A 26,642-nucleotide genomic window follows, 5' to 3' on the forward strand; every position below is an offset into this window, starting at 1 on the left:
TTTTTCTGCATCCATCTGTGACAGGATGTGTCTCATTTTTGTAATATTACGTAGATGAAAAAAGGTAGTCCTAGAGGTTTGATTTATGTGGGAATTAAATGACATGTCCTGATCAAAGATAACTCCAAGATTCCTGACAGTGGTGCTAGAGGCCAAGGTAATACCATCTAGAGTAACTATATCTTTAGACAGTGAGTCTCTCAGATTTTTGGGGCCAAGTACAAGACTTTAGTTTTTTTCTGAGTTTAACATCAGAAAATTGCAGCTCATCCAGGTTTTTATGTCCATAAGACATGTTTGTAATTTAGATAATTGATTAATTTCATTGGGCTTGATTAATAGATATAACTGTGTATCATCTGCATAACAGTGAAAGTTAATGGAGTGTTTCCTAATAATGTTGCCTAAGGGAAGCATATATAAAGTGAATAGAATTGGTCCAACTACAGAACCTTGTGGAACTCCATGACTAACTGCAGTATTTATGGAAGATTCATTGTTAACGTGAACAAACTGAGAATGATCTGATAAGTACGACTTAGGGCGATTCCTTTAATGCCAATTCGATGCTCAAGTCTCTGTAAATGAATACTATGGTCAATGGTGTCAAATGCGGCACTAAGATCTAATAATACAAGTACAGAGACAAGTCCATTGTCGGAAGCAATCAAGGTCATTACACACTGGCCTGCAGCTCTTTTATACATCCATGACTCAGACAAAGAGCAGAGGAAAGAGACAGCAATGTAACCTGGTCGCTATGTTTTCATAGAGCAGTACTTCTCAAATAGTGGGGCGAGCCCCCCTGGGGGGGCGCAGTGAGATGTCAGGGGGGGCGCGACAGGCAGGGGGGACTGACGGAGGAGGAGAGATGGAGAAGTTTCTGACAGGAGTAAAAAGAAAAACAAGGAGGCTTCAGAGGCAACAACAGCAAGTGACGGTAACCGGCATAAACTTAATAAGACCAGGAAATACGACAAAGCCTACATAGCCTTTGGGTTTACCGTGAATACGGTCGGAAATGAGGAAAGACCTGTGTGTTTTATGTTTAAAAACTCTGGCAGTGGACAGCATGAAACCAAACAAATTAAGATGGCACCTGGAGACCTTACACCCCAGTTATGTCAATAAGCCACTGGACTTTTTTCATCGGATACTCGATGAGTATCGCCAACAGGCCAGTCATTTAGTGAGCGCAGCATCAGTATATAAAAACGCACCGTTATCCTCGTACAAACACCGCCACATCGCAAGGTGCAAAAAACCATCACACAATAGCAGAGGAGCTAATACTCCGGCAGCATTGGACATGGTCACAATCATAGGTGAGAAAAGAGACACTGAATACTGTCCCTCTGTCTAATGACATGATCGGGAGACGTATATTTGACATTTCAGACGACCTCCAAGAACAAGTCACAGAACATCTAACAGACAAATGTTAAATATAAGTAATATTGTTGCAAATTTTACAAAAAAAAAAACAAATGTTATAAAGTCATATACCTTTTTGAAAAGGAATAAGCTGATGAAGCTGACAAGTGACCAATGTTTACATTTAAAAAAGGTTTTGAATGTTACTGTGTTAAGTCTATAAAAATGCACATCCCAGTGAATCATTTGCACTTTCTCTGTTTAGAGAATCACACAGACTGAGCAGTCTTGTTTAAATGTTACAAATTGAGTTAATAAACTGAACTTGGAAATTGTTGTTGCAGTTGTTGCAGATGTTATCTCAGCTCATTTTATTAATCTATTTTGATAATCAGGTGATTGTATGCAGAATGCTGGTGCTAGCAACTCATACAGTGGTTTGTACAGATAAATAAATATTATCAGTTTCTCAATAGTATTAAAATTCAGGGGGGCGTGAAAAAATTTCTGTCCTCTAGGGGGGGCATGACAGAAAATAATTGAAAACCACTGTCATAGAGTAATAACCGCACACCCTGGGAGTTGCCCAAAGGCTGACCCCCAGAGACAGCTAAATAATAAGAATACAGGGGGGCTGCAGGGTCTCTTTTTTATGAATCTATACATTGTTTTTTTTTTTTTAACATTTTTTTTTTTTAAATACTTACAGTCTTAAGTCCTAACACATCCTAAATTGTTCTCTATCTATAAAGTCTTAGCACTCCTTTTCATTTAAGCTGTATCAAGAGCAGAGTGAAGTAGTGTTGGAAAGAGTCATCAGTGTGACTTTAAGGGTAGCCAGGCCACTTGGTCCTAAAATCAAGGTGACAAAAGATGAATAGGAACAATTATTAACCTCACTTCACTCCTTGTCTCTCTTTGAGAAACTCTTATCCTTTGGCTCAAACCTTCCATTTTTCACCAGGTCAATGAATGATTCACTGTTTCTATTACCATTTTATTAGATCTCCTTTTTGAAGAGATGTATAATTAGGGTTGGAAATGGCACCTCGATCTCCCTCTCAACCTTCACTCACCCCAGCTCTCAAATTAAGCTTTGTGTCAGTCGTCCCCCATTAAGATTAATGATAAGTTAATAACAATACCACTGCAATAGCTTCACTCCACTGCCATTTCTCTCTCTCTCTCTCTCTCTCTCTCTCTCTCTCTCTCTCTCATTATTCTTTCTTTCTCCTCACATTTTTTTTCCACAACTGGACTACTTTACACATTCTCTCCAGGATTCAAACGCTAATGTCAACTACAGGTGTACAGCTCTTTGTGCTATATCACGCATTGAATGCAAGTGGAAATTGTGCATTCTTTTCAGAGAAACTGTAACATAGTTTTCTGTTCTCTGTCTCCAGTACCAGGTTTTCCCTATCCAGCAGCCAGTGCAGCAGCGGCGTACAGAGGAGCCCACCTACGAGGTCGAGGACGGACCGTTTACAACACATTCAGGGCGGCTGCTCCGCCTCCCCACATTCCAGCTTACGGAGGGTAAGCCTCCTTTCTTGCTCTTGTCCTGTTGTCATTTCTCCCTCTTTGGTCTCTCCCTCTCTCTTTCCCTTATCTAATGGCAAGTCCTAAATCTCTGTGCTCAGAGTCAGTGGAGCAGTGCATGCCAGCCTCACCTCACAGCGATAACACACTTCCACAGCATGCCGAATCAACCAACGGGCATGCTCCAAGACATGTGCCTTTGCACGGACTCATGGGAAATGATTGTCAATTTGGCCTTGCACTGTGATGTCATTGAGCGAGGCTGTGTACATGGTGGAATGGGAGGTCCTCCACTTTAACTTAAACTGAGTTGCCGAAATAAGAATGAAGAAAGAAAACAAAAACAAAAAACATCTTCCCAGCCCCGGCTACAGCTCTGGTTGGTCTTCCATGGCTGAAGGATCTGGAGGCAAGCCAAACAGAGCTGTGCATTGTGGGCAGTCAGATCTGATTTGCTATCATTCTGTTGGTTCTTTTTTTTTATTTATTTTGCTCTTTATGACTGCAAGCAAATGGACACTAAGGAGGCTGGCTGGGAGTCTATTTAAGGATTTAGGACTTGTTTTTTCTCCTGCTGACACTAGGTTTCCATCCAAATGTAGTGCAAATTTTCATCTAAATTCGTTATGAGATTTAATCTACTACTATTATGCAAATATTAGGAGTTGAGTGGATTAAAATAAACAGTTGGTGGTGCAAATTCTCCAGTCTTGGCTCAATAGCAGAAGAAGAAAGCGTAATAAGATGACATAATAAAAAGAGAGCCAGTCAAAGCTTAAATTATGGAAAACCAGTGCCTGAAATGGGCCAGTACTCACCAGTAAAGAGCACTTATGTTGTGAAATAATTGTCCAAATAACTATTTTAATTCTTGCCCCAAAAGTTCAGTTTTCAGACACTGTATGGTATGCTATAATGGTTTGCATAATTGAGCATAATATGCATTTCTACAGCACTATTCATTTCAATTGTCTCCATTTTATCAATTGCTGCAAATTTTTCAAATTAAAAGTTCAATGGGAGGCTTTTTAATGTGAAACATACAGATGTTTGCACTACCTGCACAGGCAGGTAGAGAGTGGTGAGTATAACATGCTGTAAAAATATATTATATTGGACTTCATCAAGGCAACATGGAGGAAGTGTCGACTAAAACAGCATCAACATAAAACTCAAAGGGAAGCAGCTTCTTAGCAGCTTCCTACCATACAATACAATACCAATACAAGCCTGTTTCAAATGAAGGCCTGCTTAGAGGCAACTAGTAGACAATATATGGTAGATTTTTTATCAGTGCATAAAAATGGAGATAACCCAATGCAAAAAACACTCTCCATCCTGTACAGGTTTTTTTTAAGCATGTGTGGGTGTGTTCCTGTTTTCCAAAGGCTTTCTGTTGGAGAAATGAATAGAACCTTACCCACTAAGAACACTGTCACTGTGAGCATCTCTATAGAAGAAAACCCATCACATAGGATGAGGAAGATGGATGTTTGGGTGAACACTAGGGCATGGTATTGACAAAGAGATATGTGCTACAGATTGTACTTTCATTAACGCTGCTGCACCGCTTAATTGCCCCGGTGGCAGTCAGATGGTGAATTATTAATGTGGACCGTGATGTATTTTTATTAAAACTGTCTCGAGTGGCGGCAAGACGACTCAAAATAAATCCAGTGACACGGCAAGGAAACCAAGTTTGCTTTGTGTCTGTGTGTGTGTGTTTTCATAAAATATTCTTTCATGTCTGTAGGGGGACCTTACACAGCAGCCTATAATATCATTAAGCCAATGTGTGCATGTAGCTTTTCTGCAGTCCCATGGAACACATTTAATGAGTCCAACAGCTCTCTGGGACATCTTGACATTTGAGAAGCTATTGATTATCAGAGAAAGCAGAATGGTGTAAAAGCAGTCTATTGGCTGGTGAAATTGGAAGTTTGGTCCTCCGAGGAGCTGTTCATGTTAAAGGGAGCTCCATCATAATGCAGTGTTGACATCCTGCTCGTTTTATTGGAAGCTGGATGAGGAACGCTTTTCTCTCACTCACATGTACAGAAAGAGAGAGGGGGAGGCTCTTAGCACTACTGGTCATACAGTGCTTTCATATCATTAGACAAGAGTAGAGAACCACACAGAGTAGTGACATATGATCAGATGTGTTTGTCCTGCGCTGTTTCAGCAACCTTATCCCCAGCACTCAGTGTTAAGGTGAGGAACCATGTGTTTAAAGATAAACGCCTGGATTTTCCTAAAGTGCTCTCAGATAACTGTTGATGTGTTTTTGTCAGGGGAGACACTACAGGTGAACACTGGTGATAATAGTTTTAACTAATAGATATCACTAAGAAACATTGCCAAACAAACACAATTTCTTGTATTACAATCTCTCTGAAATTCTTTAAATTTTTTTCAAAGAAATTGTTTAAATATGCAAATAAGGCCTTATTTAAGGCTTACCTTTGGTGGATTTTACAGTAGGTGCGAGACACTGTGACTTCTAGGCCTCTCCAAGTCTCCGTTTAACCATTAGACGACCAGGTGCCCTTAAGAGCCTATTTTCGCCGTGCACTTCACCCCATCTGCCATTTGCCATTCTTTTTGTATTTACTTGATGTCATCCTACAGTTGTTGAGTGACATTTGAATGAGTTGGCGGTCATCCCAGTCAGTGGAGAGTCGCTTTTGCCCTCTGCCAGTCTGTAACTTTGTTGTCCCCAATGTCTGCTGCTTGACCTTGTTCTTATGAACCGCCGCCTTTGAAATTTTAAGGATGGAAGCAACCTGACGCTCACTGTATCCCTCTGCCAGTAATGCCAGAACTGAACCCTTCTTTTCCTCACTCAAAACTTTTCTTTTCAACTCTTTTGGCATGGTCAATAGTCAGTTTTTGATTCCAATGAGGATAATGATGACCACAGCAGTGGTTTTTATACTTCTTTTTTTTTTTTTACAGAGCTGTATGTATATATATATATATATATATACACCACTAGTCAAAACACACCTTCTCATTTAATGGTTTTTATTTATTTCCATGACTATTTACATTGTAGATTCTCACTGAAGGCATCAAAACTATGAATGAACACATATGGAATTATGTAGTAAACAAAAAAGTGTGAAATAATTCAAAACATGTTTTGTATTTTAGATTCTTCAAAGTAGCCACCCTTTGCTTTGATTACTGCTTTGCACACTCTTGGCATTCTGTCGATGAGCTTCATGAGGTAGGCACCTGAAATGGTTTTCCAACAGTCTTGAAGGACTTCCCAGAGATGCTGAGCACTTGTTGGCCCTTTTGCCTTCACTCTGCGGTCCATCTCATCCCAAACCATCTCGATTGGGTTTAGGTCAGGTGACTGTGGAGGCCAGATCATCTGGCGCAGCACTCCATCACTCTCCTTCTTGGTCAAATAGCCCTTACACAGCCTGGAGGTGTGTTTGGGGTCATTGTCCTGTTGAAAAATAAATGATGGTCCAACTAAACGCAAACCAGATGGGATGGCATGATGCTGCAGGATGCTGTGGTAGCCATGCTGGTTCAGTGTGCCCTCAATTTTGAATAAATCACAATGTGTCACCAGCAAAGCACCCCCACACCATCACACCTCCTCCTCCATGCTTCAAGGTGGGAACCATGCATGTAGAGACCATCCGTTCACCTTTTCTACGTCGCACAAAGACATGGCGGGGGGAACCAAAGATCTCAAATTTGGACTCATCAGACCAAAGCACAGATTTCCACTGGTCTAATGTCCTAATGTATCTCTTGTGTTTCTTGGCCCAAACAAATCTCTTCTGCTTGTTGCTTTTCCTTAGTAGTGGTTTTTTAGCAGCTATGTGACCACTGGACTGACTGACCTTCAGTTCTTAAAGTATTGATGGACTGTCGTTTCTCTTTACTTAGCTGATTGGTTCTTGCCATAATATGAATTCTAACAGTTGTCAAATAGGGCTGTCAGCTGTGTACCAACCTGAGAAGGCCACGGGTTTGCATCGCTGTCAACAAAGCAAAGGGTGGCTACTTTGAGGAATCTAAAATATGAAACATATTTTTATGTGTTAAAATTATTTCACACTTTTTTCTTTACTACATAATTCCATATGTGTTCATTCATAGTTTTGATGCCTTCTGTGAGATTCTACAATGTAAATAGTCACGAAAATAAAGAAAAACCATTAAATGAGAAGGTGTGTCCAAACTATTGACTGGTAGTCTATATTTCATATATTATCTTTGAGTGGGGGGACATGATTTTGGGGAAGCTGTTCCTCTCTGTATTGGACGTGCCAATTCAGTCCCTCTCCATCATTTGTGGGTGGCCAAGGTTAGAGCTCTAATCTCAGGAAGCATGTTTACAGCTCGCAAAAGACAGATTTAACTACAAAGGGCTTTTTAGAATGATTAAAATTAGAAGGATTGTGAGATTTCTATTTTTTAAACTCCAGCATTCATATCACAGCACCCCACTTCCAACTCCTATTTACTTGGCACTTTATTTTAAAGTCAATCCCGGAGGAACGATGACTCCTTTTTTCCAGTGAGCTGATTGGACGGCGGTCGGGCTGCTGGCAGACAGATCTTCTGAAGCAGGTTAGCCGTGCAGCATAGGTTACCATGGTGATCCAGGGCCGTGGGAAGTAGGGGAAAAGTGAGAAAAGGGTCAAGCTGCAGACACTCTCTGCCAGATACAACATCAAAACATTTAAAACAAAATTCTTCTGTTTTTATTTACCTACAAATTGAAATATTTATATTATACTTATTAATATATTTGTTTACATCATTGTTATTTTGCTGCAGAAAGTTATACATTCAATATATAATTGTATTAGTGCTCATTTCCATTCATATAAAAGAGTTACAAAAATATATTAATTTACATTCATAGATATAAGATAGATGAAATAAAAGATACAAGATTGTATTTTTAGAGTAAACACATTAAACACAAACGGTAAATAAAAATAAAAATGATGCGTATCGTATCGCCAGACCAATATACAGCCCTAGATAGAACATCTCATGTTTACTTTAAACACTACTTATGTACCTATGTGTTTACCTTTTGTGGTGGTGTACACCCAGTTAAAGATGAGCCGGCTTCATGATACCGGAAAACCCAAGTTAAGCCCAAAGATAGCTGACTAACCCACTAATCTTGCTTCATGCTAGACGCCCCAACTGAGCTGCTGACAACAACACATTAACACTGATGTCCTATTACGCTGAATCCTCCTGTCCTCCATAATTCAGCTTAAGTTAAAACTCCCAAAAACAAAAGTTTGAACTGCTTGACATCTGTTTTACATTTTCTGTACTCTCTTATCCTCAAAATACCTTTCTAATCTGCAATATTGCACATTTGATAGCCATGTCCCTGTAGATCTAGAGAAATGTTCATGAGATGTCCAGAGGGTGGCATTGAGACTTGGTGGCAGAAATATTTGCTGATTTAATCACAATCACATTTGTCAATATTTGTTTGGAAAAGCCACCAAATGAAGATATTTTAACTCAAAAACATTATTGAGGCACATTAGTAAAGCACTGAATAGAAATATCTAAAGGTGGCATTAGAAATTAATACATTGTTTTATTTACAAATCTTCAGACATTTTTCCAAATACGTGTTTTTTTTACGTGTCTAAAATATGGCCATAACAGATCATTCAATTAATTCCTTTTTTTTAACATGTCATTTTAAAATTAATCTAAATTAATAATAGATATATGGCATGGGGAATATTTTTTCCCTCCACTGGCTTGCATTGCTAGAAATGTTTGAGCCTCAGTTTAAATTGAATGCTGCTGATTGGACTAGCTGTGTAATATTCATAAACAAGTGTTTTTGGACCTTCCCAGCCTCCTTACCCAGCCATTAGAGTGCAGCGAGGGGTGCCTGCTGTATTTCCCCTTTGCCTCTGCCCCTCTTATGTCTTTTTTGGGTTGTTTTTTGGATTGTGGAGATGGGGGTTGGTTGGTAGCAAACCCAGTGCCTGCACGCAACATGCACTAATATGGATGTTTTTGTTTTATTGTGTTTGTTTGTCTGTTTGTTTGTGTTTGCATCCTCTGCAGTGTTGTTTACCAGGATGGATTTTATGGTGCAGATATTTATGTAAGTATTATTTACTGGTATGACACTGCATGCTACACCGCCATCTCTGTGGTCTCTGCCCTGTGGCTATGCACATGCAAGCATCCGCGACCCTCCATACTCATACACGGCATCACCTTCAGCTTCGGGGGAGGGGCAGATAACTGCTAACATGCTCAGATTATGGCCCCAGCAAAGAGACAATAGAGATACAAACCTCAACAGGCACTGAGAGCAGGCACAAGCTGCACTCTAACCAAGAGGCAAAGAAAACATTTTTTTTTACTGGTGCAAAAACATATACTGCTCTGTGGAGGACCGAACCTGCCAAAATAAAAAATAAATGAATACATGACTCAATTAATTAATATGCCATTAAATGCTTTAATTAATTTATCATACGTGGCATAAATGGATATTTCTGTTTTAATCTGTGTTAATTGACCTTTGTATTAATTCCGCTATTTATTTACTTTCCCATTTCATTTATATTTATTATATATATTTATTTCTGTATTTCCCCCCTTGTTATTTCCCAAAACGTATATATTTATTTCTATGTTTTCTTCTACATTTCTCTTTGCATTTCTGAGTCGTTGGGCAAATGGGGGTCTGTCATTCAAGGTCCATCATGTGGTCAACCTTTTGCCATCGGAGCGCATAGATCAACTTTATGTGCATTGCTTGGTGGCCAGAAGCAGCTAGAAGCAAATAAAACAGAAATATCAATTAAGATTTTATACATATATAACATATTTTAGGTACATTCAAAGCTGCAGCTAACTTTTATATAAATAACTTTTTGTCATAAACTTTCACTATATCCTGACAGTAGAACGTGAGACAGATAATCTGTGAAAAAATCAGTTTTTCTGGCTCCTCCTAGTGCTCCTAGTTGCATTTGCAAGAATTTACCATGTCTGAACAAAAACAACCATTTAGAGCCAAGAAAGATAATTGATTGTTTAGGTCGTCAAATACCGACCCTGAATAAATAATGCTTAAACTATACTCAAACACCTGAGATTTTAAAACTTTTTAAAACTACAAAAAGCCAGTAATGCGTATTAAAGAGAAGCAAAAATAATCTTTTAAATGTATAAAATTTTAGTCAATTAACACAAATCATGTACACTTAACTGCTTTAGGCTGCAAAACATGACTGTGTTTACTCCATCTTCCCTGGTTCTTTATGTAAGTTAATATATAGCTGAGATGAAAAGTTTTAAATTATAATACTTATATGTCAAATGGGAAAAAACTGTGCTTGGGACAAGTTGGGCAGGCATTAATAATTTATAAATCATACTCATACTGGTCCTTCAAGACCAGGTGTCAAAGAATTTAGTTGCAACAGACAAAATTATAGTTTACGAAAAAGTGAGCTTATATTGCTCTAATCAAACTAACAGTGCCTGGTTGAATAAACAACAACAAAAAAACAGAAATCAGCGTGGTTTTAAAAATCAAACAGCATTATTATTAAAACATGCAAAAACACTGGTGTTCAAGCAGTAATAGTTACTGCAATGGTGAACAATAGAACCACAAGCACACACAATGGAGGCTTCAGGAAGATACAGACTAATGATGCACTGTGTGTGTGTTTGTGTGGAGGAGGTGCTTATATAGCTCCCATAACATTCAACCTCCTTGCCTCCCCATTATCCCCCATGCCCCTGCCACAGGGATTGATGCTGCAGTCAGAACATTTAATATTCATTAGCAGTGGGATCAAGGGCCCCTGATGCTGTTTAGGTTTATTGAAAGAGGTGTACTTTAGAAGTGCGCTCAGTCAATTCAAATAGCAGATTAGATAAGACACAAAAAGAGCTTAGCCATAGCAGAGAGGTTCAGGCTATTGGAAAATGTGGATAAAATAAAGGAAATACCATAAATTTGCTAGTCGTGGCCATTATTTCTAATTCCTTTTCCATGGTGGAACACACAACTAAAAAATGCAATGTCCGGTTAGATTTTCAAAATAAAACTTGCGTGGTTAACATTATAAAAGCAGTCGCAGTTTGGTTAGGTTTAGACACAAAAACTACTTCCTTAGGTTTACGGAAAGATCATAAGATATGTTACGTACCTAAAGTGTAACTTGTTGAACATACCTGACATAACAAAGGTATAATAATTGAATGGTTAGGCGTAGGGGTGAGGGTTGGTTGATGAATTCATTTACATACTCTACTTTTGGCTTCACATGGGACACCAGCAGCATTATCCTGGGTTAAAGTCCTCTATTTGAGCCATCCATCCACCCCACCACCTCCATATGTGTACTTTCTTGCTCTTTACACAATGTTACCTGACTTCGATGGCTGGTGCATCCACAAATAATGTTAGAGGAATACCTACAGCATCAAATTTGGAAGCAGAGGGCCACCTACCAAGAGGCAGTATTTGATGACTTGGGAGTAACAACCGGTTGCTATGGTGGATGGCTAAACTACACATGCATGAATGTGCACAATCACTATTAAGCTGCTGTCAGTAAAGCACATCACTTACATGTTTGCAGGAAATGTTCAGATTTGTTGATGGTAGCTTCATAGCAATGAACAAAAATGGTATAAAAAAAGTATAAGGCAGTGGAAAACAAATTGTGAATGAAAATTGCTTGTGTTGCCGTTGTGGTCGGCCAACCTAAGACATCCAGTATTCCCCAATGTGTTTTTACCCAACCATTTTCAGGAAACGGTTTTAATTTGTTCAAGATGGCTACAAGTATCAGCCATTATTTTAAAAAACTATTTTTATTTGTTAAAGTTGGGAATGTTGTCTGTTGCCATTGAGGCATTTACTTTAGTAGTAGTTAGCTGCTTGAAGGCAGTACCACAGCATGAGTGTGGGCCTGCTGCCATGTTGCTGAAAATACTGAAAGTCAGAGAAGATGGATGGACAGACAGACAGGAGAAGCTCGGCTTTTCTTTCCTTCAATGAATCAGCAAATATGATGGATTGGAACATTCCCTGTGTGGGAGTGGCCAAACCTTGACCATATGCACACACACACAAACTATTAGCCTCCTTTCCAAACACAACCTCACACGCACGTGCACACAGAGCTGCAGGGTTGCCATTAGTCATTCAGTCAGGAATGGCAGTCCACAGTGGCTGGTGACTAACACAGGCCAACCTGTTCATCTTCCTGCCATGGCCCTCATCACACGCACTAAGTATCACTTACTCGCCTCCACAGTTTATAGTGGTAATAATACATTGCTCATGTTAAGACAGACATACTGTCTAAGTCGTAGTGCATGGACGAGTGGAAGGTGAAATGATGTGAGAAGTGCTGGAGTTGTCACTGAGCCTGGAAGAGAGAAAAATGGCTTTTGTTTTATGATAAATTAAAGTAGGGCTTCTTAGCCATGTGCCAGTTACAGCCAACAGTGTGCCGGCATTCACTGAAAACAGAGACTACCAAGCTGTAATGTAACTGGTTACATTGACAAAAATAGAGTAATACATGAAAGACACAATACGAAAGTGGTAGATGCAATAAATAAACAGACAGATGAATATTCCTAAAGTTTTACCTCAGTGCACTGCAACATCTGAAGAAGCAAACAAAGGGAATACTACTGCAGTACTACTGTGAATAGGAAAATATAAGCATGTGCCGAAATGCTGCAACTTTTTAGAGGACGCTGAAAACCAGAGGTTGGACAAAGTCATTGTTTTGCAAGTCACTTTTAAAGGACCAGTGTGTAGGATTCAGCGGCATCAAGCACATTAGTTGCAGATTGCAACTCACCCTCGACTTTCAAAGTGTGAAGGAGAAAATGGTGGCCGTAAAAAAATGCACAAAAAAACACTCATATTCATTCATTTATACAGCCCTTCTTGACTGCTGAAGAAACAGAAACAGTTCATTCTTATTACGATTCTTATTTATTTTACTTTTCAGGTGATTATACACTCATTTACAGATGTCGAGACAGACGACCACCCACCTAGAGCCGAAGGATCTGTCCTAGGTTTCTGCCTTTTAACAGGCAGTTTTTCCTTGCCCTTGTCTCCAAGGTCTTGCTCATGGTGGTACTGTTGGGTCTCTATAAATAATGTTATAAAGAGTTCGGTCTAGACCTGCTCTATTTGAAAAGTGTCCTGAGATAACTTCTGTTATGAATTGGCGCTATACAAATAAAATTGAATTGAAATTGAATTTAGCAGTGTTTTGGTCTCCACCAACTCTTGAGGGAAATATCTCTCTTTCACTGCTAAATGTTCCACTATGTTCAGCAACTAGTCTCTAACTGTGTCTGCCTGTTGTTTGCTGCTGAGTAGGTAGTGTATAATTGGTTTATCAGAGCTTTGTCTCTATAAACAGAGTGTAAACAACATATTTTCATGTACTGTTTAGCTGTAATATGAGATTGTGTGTGACCCGGCAACCACCTTGTTTCCTGCTATGAATTGAAACTGCGCAGCCAATGAGTGCAGCTCAACACGCAGTATGTCACCTCTGCGGGCTCAGACAAACTGTCATGGCAATGACCATAACACTAAACTCGAGGCTTCAAAATGGCACTCCACAAAACCAGTGGGTGACATCACCATTGTATCTTTATCAAGCAAAATTACCAACTCACCTGCTTATCCTTCATGAACAACGTGACAATTTGATTTGGTGATTGAATCTTTTGAACAATTTTTTTTAATGAATGATTCGTAGTGATTTAGTACACTGACGAGGGCTTATATATGCTACAGTACATGCTTGGCTAGTTTTGGTGATATTTTAAGCTGACTGTCCTGATTGCTGGATTGGCCACCGCAGCGTGATGTCGGGTTGTGTTTCTCCAAAAGCTGATTCTGTTTCGGTTTCTCCACTGCATTTTTTCAGCTTGTTTTTCATGGAATCCACTGCAGCTTCCACTCACAAGAATGGGAGGGCTGGTCTGAATACAGCCCTTATACCTTTTACATTTACATTTACAATACATTTAAAAAATATAATATATAAATAAAATATAAGTTTGTGAAGCTTTAAAGTTTGCTGATTTTTATGTAACTGTAGAAACCACCCAGCTTCCCATTGTATGTTTGCTTATTTATTTATTTATTTATTTGTAATTTGGGTGAACATGGAAATGCTGTGTGCATTCCCTGCTACTGGCATGTCGTGTGTGTGTGTGTGTGTGTGTGTGTGTGTGTGTGTGTTGTGTGCATGGATGGTGTGTTTTAATTAGTGCTTGTGATGTGTAGAGAAGGGAGATGATCTGGCAGGTCTGAAGACAGTGCAGGACTCACTGAGTGTATTAGATGAAACTGTGATGCTGACACTAATCAGTCCTGTCACGCGGCTGTGGCTCAGAGGCAGAGCGGGTTGTTTCTTAATCGGAAGGTTGTGGGTTCGATCCCTGGCTCGTGGTGCCACATGTCGAAGTATCCTTGAGCAAGATACTGAACCCCAAATTGCTCCCGATGCCGTGCGTCAGTGTGTGAATGTGTATGAATGTTGGTTTCTGTTCGATGCCATCACTGGGTGAATGTGGCACGTAGTGTAAAAGCGCTTTGAGTGGTCGGAAGACTAGAAAGGCGCTATACAAGTACAGGTCCATTTACCATCCATGCAGTATGCAGCACTATGTCAGCACTACAGTGTTACATAGTGCTGACAAACACTACTGCAGATAGCTTCCCACACACACTGAAGGGAAAGTGGCATCAATAAGAGTGACACAGAATGCTTAGTGAAGGAGTAACGTAGAAACAAATTCACATGAAAACAAAACAAGCCAGATGCATATACAGTTAAACATGCTTTAAGACAAATATTACTTCTTATTAGATGTCTATAAGCCAGCATTTAAAGTGGACTGCAGCAGAGCCATAACCCCCTCTTCTATGGGCACATTCTCTGGAAGTCTGCGAGCACTGAGGGCTGTTCAGATGCTGAAATAAAACTAAAGTAAGAATTAAAACTAGGTGTGAAAAATAATTTTAGTTAACTGAAAAATAATAATAAAAACTAGACTTAAAAAAAAGGTAAACTAACTGAAATGATAACTGAAATGATATTGTGGAACTAAAATAAAAATAAAAATATACATATGTATTTAGTGTTAGTCAATTTGGTCAAATTTGTCAACACAACAGGCATGAGGATGCATTGGTGTATATGTTTATTGAGGCTGGGATGTGTACATGGCTGTGAGTTAGTGTGTTTGTATTGTAATACCTATTCTGACAAAAACCCCCATATTATAATTTTAGCTAACACTGAAACTAATAAAAACTTAACTGAAACTAAACGTTTTTAAACACTATAAACTAAACTGAAACGAGCAAACCTAGTCTGGAAACTAACTGAAACTAAACTGAATTGAAAACAAAAGTTGAAAACAAAATAGAAATAAAAACTAATACAAACGTATATTAACTCGGATGATTTAATTACCAATGATTCATTGCAATACGGATGTGATGTTGTAGTTTTTACATTTGCTGGCCCTTTTTGCAGCCACTGCAGTTTCTCCTACACCTTTGTAACAGGAGGGTGAGGCGAGGGGATTGTAATTTGCAACTGAACCACTAGATGCTACTGGTCTGTTAACACTGCACACAGCATTTATAATTCATTTCTCATTTATAAGCATTCAGGCTCACATAGTCCTTGCTCAGTTCCTTATGCCCACATAACACATTTTATGGTCCAATTAAATGTTATACTGTTCTTAGCAAAAAATAATAAAGCTATTAAAATAATAATTAATATAATAATATATATACACACACACACACACACATATATATATATATATATATTCTTAAGATTTTGTTCAGGAGTATATATATATACATATTTGCTGAAACTTTCACTATATCCTGACAGTTGTACATGAGACAGATCATTTGTGAAAAAAATCAGGTTCCTCTGGCTATGTGCTTTGCATGGGGACAGTGAATCAAACAATTATTGCAAAGGAAACCTGTGGGATTGTCAGCTTTGCCAGCGGCTCTCACTGCCAACCACATCACAGTTTGTATCCAGCCGTGTGTTCACCTCCAGCTTCAGATTATCCAGCGGTACAAAAACAAAGTGACACTCTCAGAGTGTTGAATCACCACCTGCACTATCTGATAGACTCACCACATTTACAAAGGTGGGGTTTCCTGCAGAGCTATTGTAATGTTTTTAAATCAGACTGGGCCAGAGTTCATGTTTTTGTGTCCACCCACCGAGCTGCTTTGTGCTCCTCATTTGCTCTGCTGGGTTTGCTTTAGTCTTCCTTGGAAGTCCTTTTTACTTTACAGCCCTCCACTATAACTTTATATACATCTTCCTGCATGCCGTGTTTTTTGGCGCAAGCCGTCAACATCATCCTTCTTTATTTCCTTATTTTCATACTGACCTACGGCTCAGTCAGTGGGCTCAGCAGTGAGCCATAGGTTCATTTCTGGAATTCAGGGAGCTAATTGGTTGCTTTCACCAGGGCTGTAGCTACCATTGAGAACACTGAGGGCACATGATCAGTATTATTTCTGGAAGTGGCTTTAACAATTCGAGTTACAGTCTACAATAAAAAACTAGGCTGCTTCTAGTGTTTTTATACTTAATGTTGTATATTTAGTCTCACAGCATTAATTTATCATCATGTGAAACACATTTTTGTCAAGTGAAAAAATTACATATTGCATACAGTATGTGTATGTATATGTGTGTTTATGCTGCAACTGCTAATGGCAAAAATATTTACAGACATTTGGGATTCATGCTCTCAACTAGAAATAGTACAAGCAAAGTTTAGAAATTATAAAATTATATATTTTTTGTAATATCAGTATTAAGATGCTAGTATCTCATATATAGACGAAAATATGTTTATTATGTTTTTTAATGTTGGTATGTTTGTGTCATTAAGTACAGAAAACTGTTAGAGAAGAATATTTACAATTCTGAATGTGTGTGTGTGTGTGCTTGTGCTTTTGTCTCCAGGGTGGTTACGCTGCCTACAGATATGCCCAGCCTACTGCTGCCACAGCTGCTGCATACAGTGACAGGTAAGACATTGCCGATGGGTGCCTGGTTAGCTCAGTCGGTAGAGCTGGTGACCCATGTATGGAGTCGCTGCAGAGACCCGGGTTCAAATCTGACCTGCGGCCCCTTGCTGCGTGTCATCCCCTCTCTCTGCCCCCCCTTCCTGTCCATCTTCGGCTGTCACTGCAATAAAAGGCCAGGAAAAAAATAAAAAATAACTTTAAGACATCACCGACACATTCAGGAGATTCATTCTTATAATTATTATTATGTTCAGACAGGAAATAATGAGCTATAGATGGTAAAGTGGTCATTTAATTGCCAAGGCCACACTGGCTTTGTTCACTATCGGACTGCATTGCAGAGCAAAATGTATGCATATGTTTCAATTGTAGGTCCTTTAATATTCATGTGTGCCTTTTTGTATTTGCTTACCAAAATGTGTATATGAATATAGTTATATATATGAAGTTGAGGTCTCACAACCACTATGCCAGGGCTGCCCAAAATGGGGCCCAATAAGGTTCAATTTGGCCCTCTTGGTGTTCCTAATAAAAAAAAATTAAATAATTAAGAAAACAATCTAATATACATCTGTATTCATGCTGTTTTATTTCTTAGTGAGGTAAAAATGCCCCATTAAAGGGCAATAAAAAAAATATAGAAAAAATAACTGTTTGTCATATTTGCTAAATATTTCACTATATCCTGACAGTAGTACATGGGACTGTGAAAAAATAAGGTTCCTCTGGGTCCTCCTAGAGCTCCTAATGGTATTTCAAAGAATCAAAAACAACCAATCAAAGCTGAGAAAGACAGTTAATTGTTGAGTCTCATTCCCAGGGCATCAAATATAGACGTTTTGGGAGACTATCTTCAAGCCACCAACCTAAAGTGTCGGTATTTGTTTTTTTTCAGGCCCGGTGGATTATTTCAAATACCATTATATTAGGAGCACTAGGAGGAACCAGAGGAACCAGATTTTTTACAGATTATCTGTCTCATGTACGACTGTCAGGATATAGTGAAAGTTTCAGTAAATATGACAAAAACATATTTTTTTATAAAAGCTACCTACTGCAGCTTTAAATACTGACGAATTAATTTCACTGCAAACACCTGTTTAAATTTTTTTTGTAGTCATGGTGTAAATATTCTTTTATAAATAAACATTATCAAACATGTAATATACACCGACGCGGTGGCAGGCATTAACAATATTTATGCAGAAATATCCAAACTTCTCCATGATGGTTTTGTTTGTTTATGTTGGTCATATAGATAAAAACTCCTTGTAGTACGTTTAACTTCTACTATACTGTAGTTACCATGGGCAAGTAATCTTAAAACCTTTTGGCATTGAACATAAAAAAAAGTCATGGAGCGTAATCTCTAGAATCGACTAATATCAATGGTATCTGTTAGTGATCGGGTTGGTTACTAACACTGGTTATTTAATGAGCAGGATAACCCAGATCCCTACTCGACCCCGACCCCATACATTTAATATAACAATAAATAGTATCCATAGTAACAGCGCCACAATGTACAGGAGGCAATGGAGTTGAATCGTTGAATCCATACCTCCCTGAGAGAGTCTCAACAAAAACACAACTTTAGAAGCTTCACCAAGTTCATTACAGGGCTGTTACATCGGATTGCACTGCAGGTTACAGTTCAAATCTCTGGAGACTTCCTCCATAAAAGACTTCACTGTGGAAAATACAACATGGAGTCATGGATTTAGTTAATTAGTGGAAATATGCTGCATGAACACTGGAAAAGGGGCTTGGAGTTGAAATAGTGGTTTCTAGGCTGAAATGATATTTGAGGGCGTTTTATCTCCTATATGCCCCTCGCCATTTTTATTAATAATAGATATATTCATAACACAATGAATAATTTGTGTTAAATTAGTAAGCACTGGTGTGTAATTTTAGTTTATAATTGCATGGAACTTGCAGATGTCTGTCCTTTTTGATTCATTATTCATCTCCTGCTTCACTTCCCCCAAATTCTGTTTTTTTTGTGTGAGCTCAGTTTGAATGAACAATCTTGGATGGCAGAAATACCATCCATCTAGTTCAGGGTATAAAACTATTATAGAGAAGGCTGTGACTCTAGACAAAAGAGCAGCTAATATTTTAGCAGAGAAAGTAGCTAGTTTCATTTGAAAATAAGCTATCGTGCTTATGAATGATGACGCTGGCTGTATTTGCCAAGAAAGAATTAAGGGAGTGCCAAGATTGGAAGATTTATTCCACTGCATCAGTGCTTTTATTCAGAAAAAAACATTGAAAACTGGTTCAAGGGCTAAAGAAAAAGAGGTGAAACTAGCAGTCCTCCCCTTCTTAAAACCCTTTACATCACATGCTCATGGACACACATCAAGGTGACATGAGGAATATTAAGTAATAAGCAAGAAGCAACAAAGTACAAGATCATCACAAGACAGTCCAAGTTCACACCCAGATTCCTGCAACAAAACCATCTTCACCTTTGGTGAAGGTAAGGTAAAGATTGTTATTTCAGTTAATTGTTAACAAAAAATCTTAGATCAAAAGTCACTTTTGAATAATGCTGTGGTCACTATGACTGGATGGTGTTGCAAGAAATCTGTTGTCTGTGTTGTCAACAGTTTTGCAACTGCAGTTACTTAATCAACAGTATTTCCTTGTTGTATTCATTAGGGATGTTCCTGACAACTAGTTTCCTAGTTTTCCTGTTCAGACTAGTTGATTAGTCTTAAAGAAAGAAAACACGAATAGTCAACAACAACCAGTTAATAAGTGTTATTCACTTCACCAGTCAGTGCTTATAATGTTATGGAGGATTGTAGCCATCTGAAAATTGTATTAATCAAAAGATAATAATAGTCAGAGTGGGATCACAGTGTCTGTGGGTTTGGATGGTAAGCAATGTCAACTTGTCTTGCTGAGGCTGGCCGACGTTAGTAGCACTAGCTCCAGCAGCCTGCTCTCCTTGCAGTTAAACTACCACATGTCCACCATGCTGAATGTGGTTACACATTGCTCCAGTCGAGTTGCTATATGCCAGTTTACTTCTGATACGACCTGACACTGATGAACCCCTTAGGAGCCACCCATCCCTGTTTTAACTATATTTGGGTGCGTGGGGAGGGGGGCTGCTGTGACTGTCTGCTTGAGCTGCTCCCACTATTGGCGGGTGTCTGTGTAACATCTTAGATGCAACAGTTAACCAGGGGCGGCTGTGGCTCAGAGGTAGAGCGGGTTGTCCACTAATCGGAAGTTGTTGGTTTGATTCCCGGCTCCTCCCGCTGCATGTCTAAGTATCCTTGAGCAAGACTGAACCACACTTGCTCCCGATGCTTTGCCATCACTTCGTGAAAGGGCGAATGTGGCATGTAGTGTAAAAGCACTTTGAGTAGTTGGAAGACTAGACAAGTACAGGGTAATTTACCAGAGTTGTACAATTAAGGCTTATATTAATAGTTTAACCAACTAGTATTTCTCTAACAGACTAGTAATTGTGCACATACTAATGTTAGAAAACATAATTTCTCAGAGGCAGGGTGGCTGGTGGTGTAAATAGGCAACTGTTTTCTAACACATTCACCAATGATTTTATAAGGTGATATGTCCATGATGTGATAATCATGGACATATCATCTAATATATCAGATGTTGTGTTTTCAACTTGATCTGCTGCCTCCAAGTGGCCAAACAATCAGTTAATGGAGCTTTAAATGTACCGTGAGCAAAGGCTTACAAGAGGACTGTTTGAATGTGTCACTCAGGTCTGGTATGGCATTGGGGACTTTGCTTGTATACCTGTGTAACCTTGATGTGTCCATCTGTGCGGGGCCACACTGGGTCATGTTCATGGCAAGAGGGTCACAGATGGCAAGCACCAACAGCTGCTTTCATGAGGCCTGACCAGACCCAGTCTGGCTCATGTGGCATACAAACCAGTAAAAAATTGAATGCAGTCACTGATGCAGATATGCTCATGCGAGCCCATTATGAGCTTTCACAAATTACTACACACATGCACATGGGCAAGCAAAGACTTTTTGCCCTTTACCATAACAGGAACTTTGCTAGTCCACTTGCAATCCACTTTAAGTGCTAAATGTAATACAAACTGTCAACATTTTTTGAAATATGGAAATTTGTTTGGCAATGATAATTTAATTTGCTTTTAAAAGGAATGCCCCTGCCATCCTAGTGTCTGGACCTCAAAAAATGTACACAATGTACTTGCTTTGTGACCCAAAATGTTACTTCTGCTAAAAGAAAATTGTGGGCTGTCAAGTCTTAAACATGCACATTTACATCAACACACACCTCTGAAGAATACCACCCAAAACAGGCATTGACAGTGTTGTGAATCTTCTCTTTGGAGAGTGCCTGGTCAATCCACAGATCTTTACACTTGTTTAGCTTATGGAGAGTATACACTGGGATAGAGGGAAAGAGAGACAGAGACATGAAATATGAATAGTAGCTGGGTCAACCCTGTTCATTTTGCCTCCACTCCATCTGCTTATCCCTAGAAGATGAGAGATTTTCCTGTGATACCACTCTGTTGTCTTCAGCAGAATACTTGAACATTTCAGGAAATACTCTTATTTGCTTTCTTTCTGAGTGTGAGATGAGAAGAATCTCATCTCTGTGTATTAAGAGTGAAGTTAGAGTCATGTCGTGGTTAGCCTATAGCTCACATAAAGATGGGGAACATGGGGAATGTTTTATATCAGTTCTTACATTATATAACTTGGGTTATGTTTTATATCATATAGCAAATGTTAGCAATGTTGCAATTGCAACAGTTAATGCAAATTGAACCAATTCCTGTGGATTCTGCCTGACCTTGCAACTTTGTCCAATCACCACAACCAGCCAATAAGGTGTACATCATTCATCAAAATATCACAGCTAACTACACCTAAAACATAAACAGGAAAAAAGACAGGTTTTAACAGAGACAGAGCCTTATACAAAGTATCAGTAGTGTATACTACATGATATATGTCATGTATCAAATTCAGGTTACGTAAAATAGTTCCTCAAATTATACATATAATAAAAAACATAACATTACATCATTGTAGGAACAGGTGCAACTCTGTTCATCACGTTGCCACAAATTTTCATATGGGTATCTTGCCTTTATCTATTAGTTTATCACATAGTCTTTCATAGGATGATATTTTAGCCAATTTATCCAGTCCCCCCTTCAGTGATATATCCCAAACAGTGCAATTTTATTCTGGAATAAGTTGGAATAAGCCTTCGATTTCTAATGAATCATACAAAATAAAAATCACAACAGTTTCAGCATTTTCGCAATTTCATTGCAAAATGCCTGAAAACATCACAACATGCATTGCAATTTTTTCCCATCCTAATCCCAAACAAAAGTCTGTCCTAGGTTTCTGCCTCTTAAAAGGCAGTTTTTCCTTGCCCCTGTCTCCAAGGTCTTGCTCATGGTGGTACTGTTGGGTCTCTGTAAATAATGTTATAAGGAGTTCGGTCTAGACCTGCTCTATTTGAAAAGTGTCCTGAGATAACTTCTGTTATGAATTGGCGCTATACAAATAAAATTGAATTGAATTCCTAGCGGGACTGGTAAACATTATCCCTGTATAACATCAACCTGTTAGCAGTGCCATGGTGAGCATGTTAGCATTTAGCTCAAAGTACCACTGTGGCCAAGTACACAGAGGTCTCCAGCTGTGTACAAAATGCACAGACATGCTTATGTTTCTCTCAGGAAGTAATGTTAGCTGGAAAGACAGTGATTGCTGTGTGTCCAAAAGGAGAAAAGATTAATTCCTGCATACTGTCTAAATTGCAAAAACATTTATTTTAAAGGTTTCGGTTTTTGCAAGGACCTTAATTTGGTAAAATGGCATTTTGTACTGAAACATTGGAAATAAATGTTTCTATTGCAAGTTAGACAGTGTGCAGGAATTTATCTTTTCTGTATTTGGATGCTCATCCCACTCCTACGCCCCTGCCTTATGAAACAGATGTGCAGAATTCTTGTGTCTATTTCCTGCTAAAGGGGAATTTTTTCAAAATGAGAAGAAAATAGGTTATTATTCTGCCAAATGACCAAGAATGCAGTTTTACCTCATCCGACTGCAGTTCTTTAGATTGTTGAGAGACAATATTACATTTGTATAATTTTGTAAATTTTTGGAAAGCTTCCTTTCTTCCCTAAATATTCACTCTATCAAAAAACCTTGTGCATTTGACGGAGCTTCCAACCATTTTGTAGAGCAGCTGAAAATGTTGAAATGTTGTTTCCGTGTTTATCTTTTCACCTCAGGGTCATTTTAAAAATGCATTTGACTCAAATTGCATTTGAATTTGTGTTGTAGATGCAGCTTACCACACACTCTCGCACGTACACACAGTCACACACACACACACACTGATGATGGGTTAGGTCTCTGCGCTGTGAGATAAGATAGGTCAAACGCAGTTCTGGACTGAGTGTGGGTGTTGAGGGGGCTGCATGGTGAATAGCAATGTCCAAAACTAATCGGGATTAACTTCTAATCGCTTCAACCACTGGGCCGCTATGCAAATCAGCTCAATTATGGGCACAGGCCCTGGCCCCTGATTGGCCCTTATCATGACTGGGCTAGGACATGGATGGGAGGAAGGGAGGGGGGGTGGGACCGGTTGGCCACAGAATGGCTGCTCACTTGGAACACTGCTGCTGTCTAGTTTCTTGTAAAAATAGAAAAGTCATTGAATCTATATTCTTTTAGTCTATTTTCATGAGGCTTTGTGGTTTGTTTTTGTTTCACAGTATCATATGAACTCTCTCTTTCTTGGATAATTGCCTTTGACTGTTTCCTAGACTATTCATTAACAACCCAGTTGAATGTGTCTGTACACAGGAGGTAGAAATATAACAAAAATAATGTTGGCCCACTCAACACTCTGGTCCACATCATAGATTGCACACTTAAAAATGGACATAGTCCCTGTGACATCCATAGTTTTCTGAAGATCCGTTGTGAAGCTCAGTGTGGTCGGCTCTGACTGTCGCCATCTTGGCAGTCCTGATTCCGCTCGCTCCCAGCTAATCCAGAAATGGACAAAGAGGTGCAGTGTCGGTAAAGTTGAGACTGGCTGAATGAAAACTGTGAAACTGTAAACAGACGCAGTTCATGGTACCCACTTGTCAGTCACGCTCTTAATTATGCATACATTTAAGCCTTAATATAATTCAAAGTACCAGAGTGTGTTAAAGGCCCTATCTAGAGATAGTGTTTGGTTTGTCCATTCTGAGCTACTGTAGAAACATGGTGGTTCAAGATGGCAAACTCTGTAGAAGAGATAGATTAAAAACGTCTCATTCTAAGCTAACAAAAAGACAATGATTCATATTTTCAGGTATTTATATACTTTTGAAAATATACCTATGAATATTATAATGTATTTCTGTCAATAGATCTTAAATGTTACACACTGGACCTTTAAATGGGTGAGCTGTATAAAAATTCACCCCAGTACAGTTGTCACGAATGGGAAAATTAGCTATAGGGACCAAAAGCGATTTTTGTACCAGGCTGTAAACATGTTTATTTCTGCTGTACAGTTGGGGATTTTAATATGGGGCCCTAATAGAGATTGACTCACTGCTGAAGCCAGCCTCAAGTGGCTGTTAAAGGAACTGCAGTTGTTGGCAGTTCCGTGTTGGGTCCATTTGTCAGCCACAGAGGTTGCTGCTTGGTCCACACATATCTCCTACTACTGGCCAGACTGCCTTGTTTTGGATAATAATGTTCCTGAGAGGATGATTATTTTTTAATGGTTCCCTGGCCTTTATTCTTCACTATCAGGCCAAAAAAAAGGTGTAATACAGAAAATAATTCATAATTTACAATAGACTCAGAACTGCTAACTCAAGATGTTGTAATAAAAATGTCAGATTGTCATGGAAACCACCGAGCACATTCACGCTTCCCACAGAATGACGTCTTTTAAATTTATAGAGTAACTCCACCCCTGAGTTTGAAAGGAGGAAAAACATAGCTGCACAACAAGTGGCTAACTGAGCCTACAGAGGTTGTCGGTGACATTAAAACACAGAGACTTATATACTCACTAGTTTGTTAAGTATAATATTTAATTACAAGTTGGAAGTTAAGTGGTGGTGATGTTGAACTCATAGAGGTGTAGTTTGTTGCTTAAACCTGAAGTCAAGTAGATGTCGTTTTAAGGATTTTAACATGGAAATTATACTTTGTTTGCATACATATATTACATATCAGACACACATTATTGTTCCAAGCAGGCCATTGGACTTGGTTTTATTTCACTCTGTCAAAAGCTATAATCCCTTAAATTCTTGATAATTTATATCTTCAACTGTGCATTACTGATTTAACAGAGCAATAATTTGTGCTATAAAAAACTAAAAAAATATATGTGTGATACTCTGGTTAATACTACAATTTACTGTACACTTTAACACACTAATTCATAGATCTCATTTCTCAACATTAATATTTATATCAATATTAACATGTCTCTTAACCATCCTCTGTTGTTTCATGTGTTTCTGTAGTTACGGACGAGTATATGCTGCCGACCCCTATAACCACACACTCACTCCAGCAGCCACATACAGCGTTGGTGCCATGGTAAGACTATCATGCCTGCCACACATCTCTGTTCTCCATTCCTGGTCCCCTCCACGTCATGCATCTTTTTGCAGTGCATGCCACTTCCTTCTATTTCTGTTGTTTAGAGCTTCACAAATTTGAGTGGAGTGAATATAATCTCAATGCCAAACTGACCAATTCTTGTATTTGGTGTTGAATCCGGCAATGGCAACATAATTCGGATAATTTAATATGGCAACTCAGTCTTGGTGGCCATACTTATTAAGCTTTACGTATAAAAAGATATATGATCACAGTAAAGGTTGCCCTATAAATTAATGCCTTACTTTAATGTAGTACAAGTCTTGGTATTATAGGCACTGTAAGCCTCAACAAACTGATATTATGATGGATCTAATAAAAAAGGTCCATTAAGCCTTGGGCCTGTCATATTCTACAGGTTGTTGTGCACCCTCTCTTGTTGACACATCCTTGACTATAGTGGTTCTGCTTAAAACAGAACTGCTTCAAGAACCAGAGTTAATTTGGTGAAAAAACACTGTGAGTGAAGGAAAATCATTTTGCACATGGCTGCTTGTATCCATGCTCATTACCTAGGGCTCATGACCATAGGCGAGATTTGGATTGACTGATAAATTGAAATCGTTGCCTACATTCTGAGCTCCACCACAGCAGTGTGGTACAGCATCTGCAGTAGTTGTAGTAGTAGCCATAAATAAGACAGATACTAGAAACTCCTTTACTTGGGTCTGCACTGGACCCTTACCCTGGCAGAGCCAGGATTGTGCTTGACTTTTTTCTCAGAATACGGATACAGCTCCAACTTTGATTCTACAAGGCCCGGATGACATGTAGCAATGGCCCTGGCACCCTATTCTCCCAAAGAACTTCCCACAAGACACCCAGGCAGAAATTGCCTTCTTCAAGGCTACAAAGCACAGGTAGACTGGACTAGACAAACTACCCCCAAGTATCCTTGCAAGTAAGGAGCTGGT

At 38.9% G+C, this 26,642-nt stretch overlaps 1 protein-coding gene across 14 annotated transcripts in view; it reads left to right on the forward strand.

The window, feature by feature from the left end:
- The window catches only part of rbfox1 (RNA binding fox-1 homolog 1), a 365,339-nt gene that overhangs the window by 333,268 nt on the left and 5,429 nt on the right, over window positions 1-26,642 (forward strand). For 10 of the 14 annotated variants that reach the window (XR_007881838.1, XM_051386964.1, XM_051386969.1 and 7 more), the window contains 4 exons: window positions 2,781-2,913; window positions 9,001-9,040; window positions 16,974-17,038; window positions 25,590-25,665. Coding sequence is in view for 12 of the 14 variants with exons in the window: in XM_051386964.1 (XP_051242924.1) it covers window positions 2,781-2,913; window positions 9,001-9,040; window positions 16,974-17,038; window positions 25,590-25,665 (314 nt within the window). In the remaining 2 variants the exon portion in view is untranslated. The remainder of the gene's footprint in view (window positions 1-2,780; window positions 2,914-9,000; window positions 9,041-16,973; window positions 17,039-25,589; window positions 25,666-26,642) is intronic. The other 4 variants (XR_007881839.1, XM_051386972.1, XM_051386974.1 and 1 more) reach the window with 3 other exon arrangements.

The sequence above is a fragment of the Dicentrarchus labrax genome, unplaced genomic scaffold (genome assembly GCF_905237075.1).
Source record: "Dicentrarchus labrax unplaced genomic scaffold, dlabrax2021, whole genome shotgun sequence".
Lineage (NCBI taxonomy): Eukaryota > Metazoa > Chordata > Actinopteri > Moronidae > Dicentrarchus > Dicentrarchus labrax.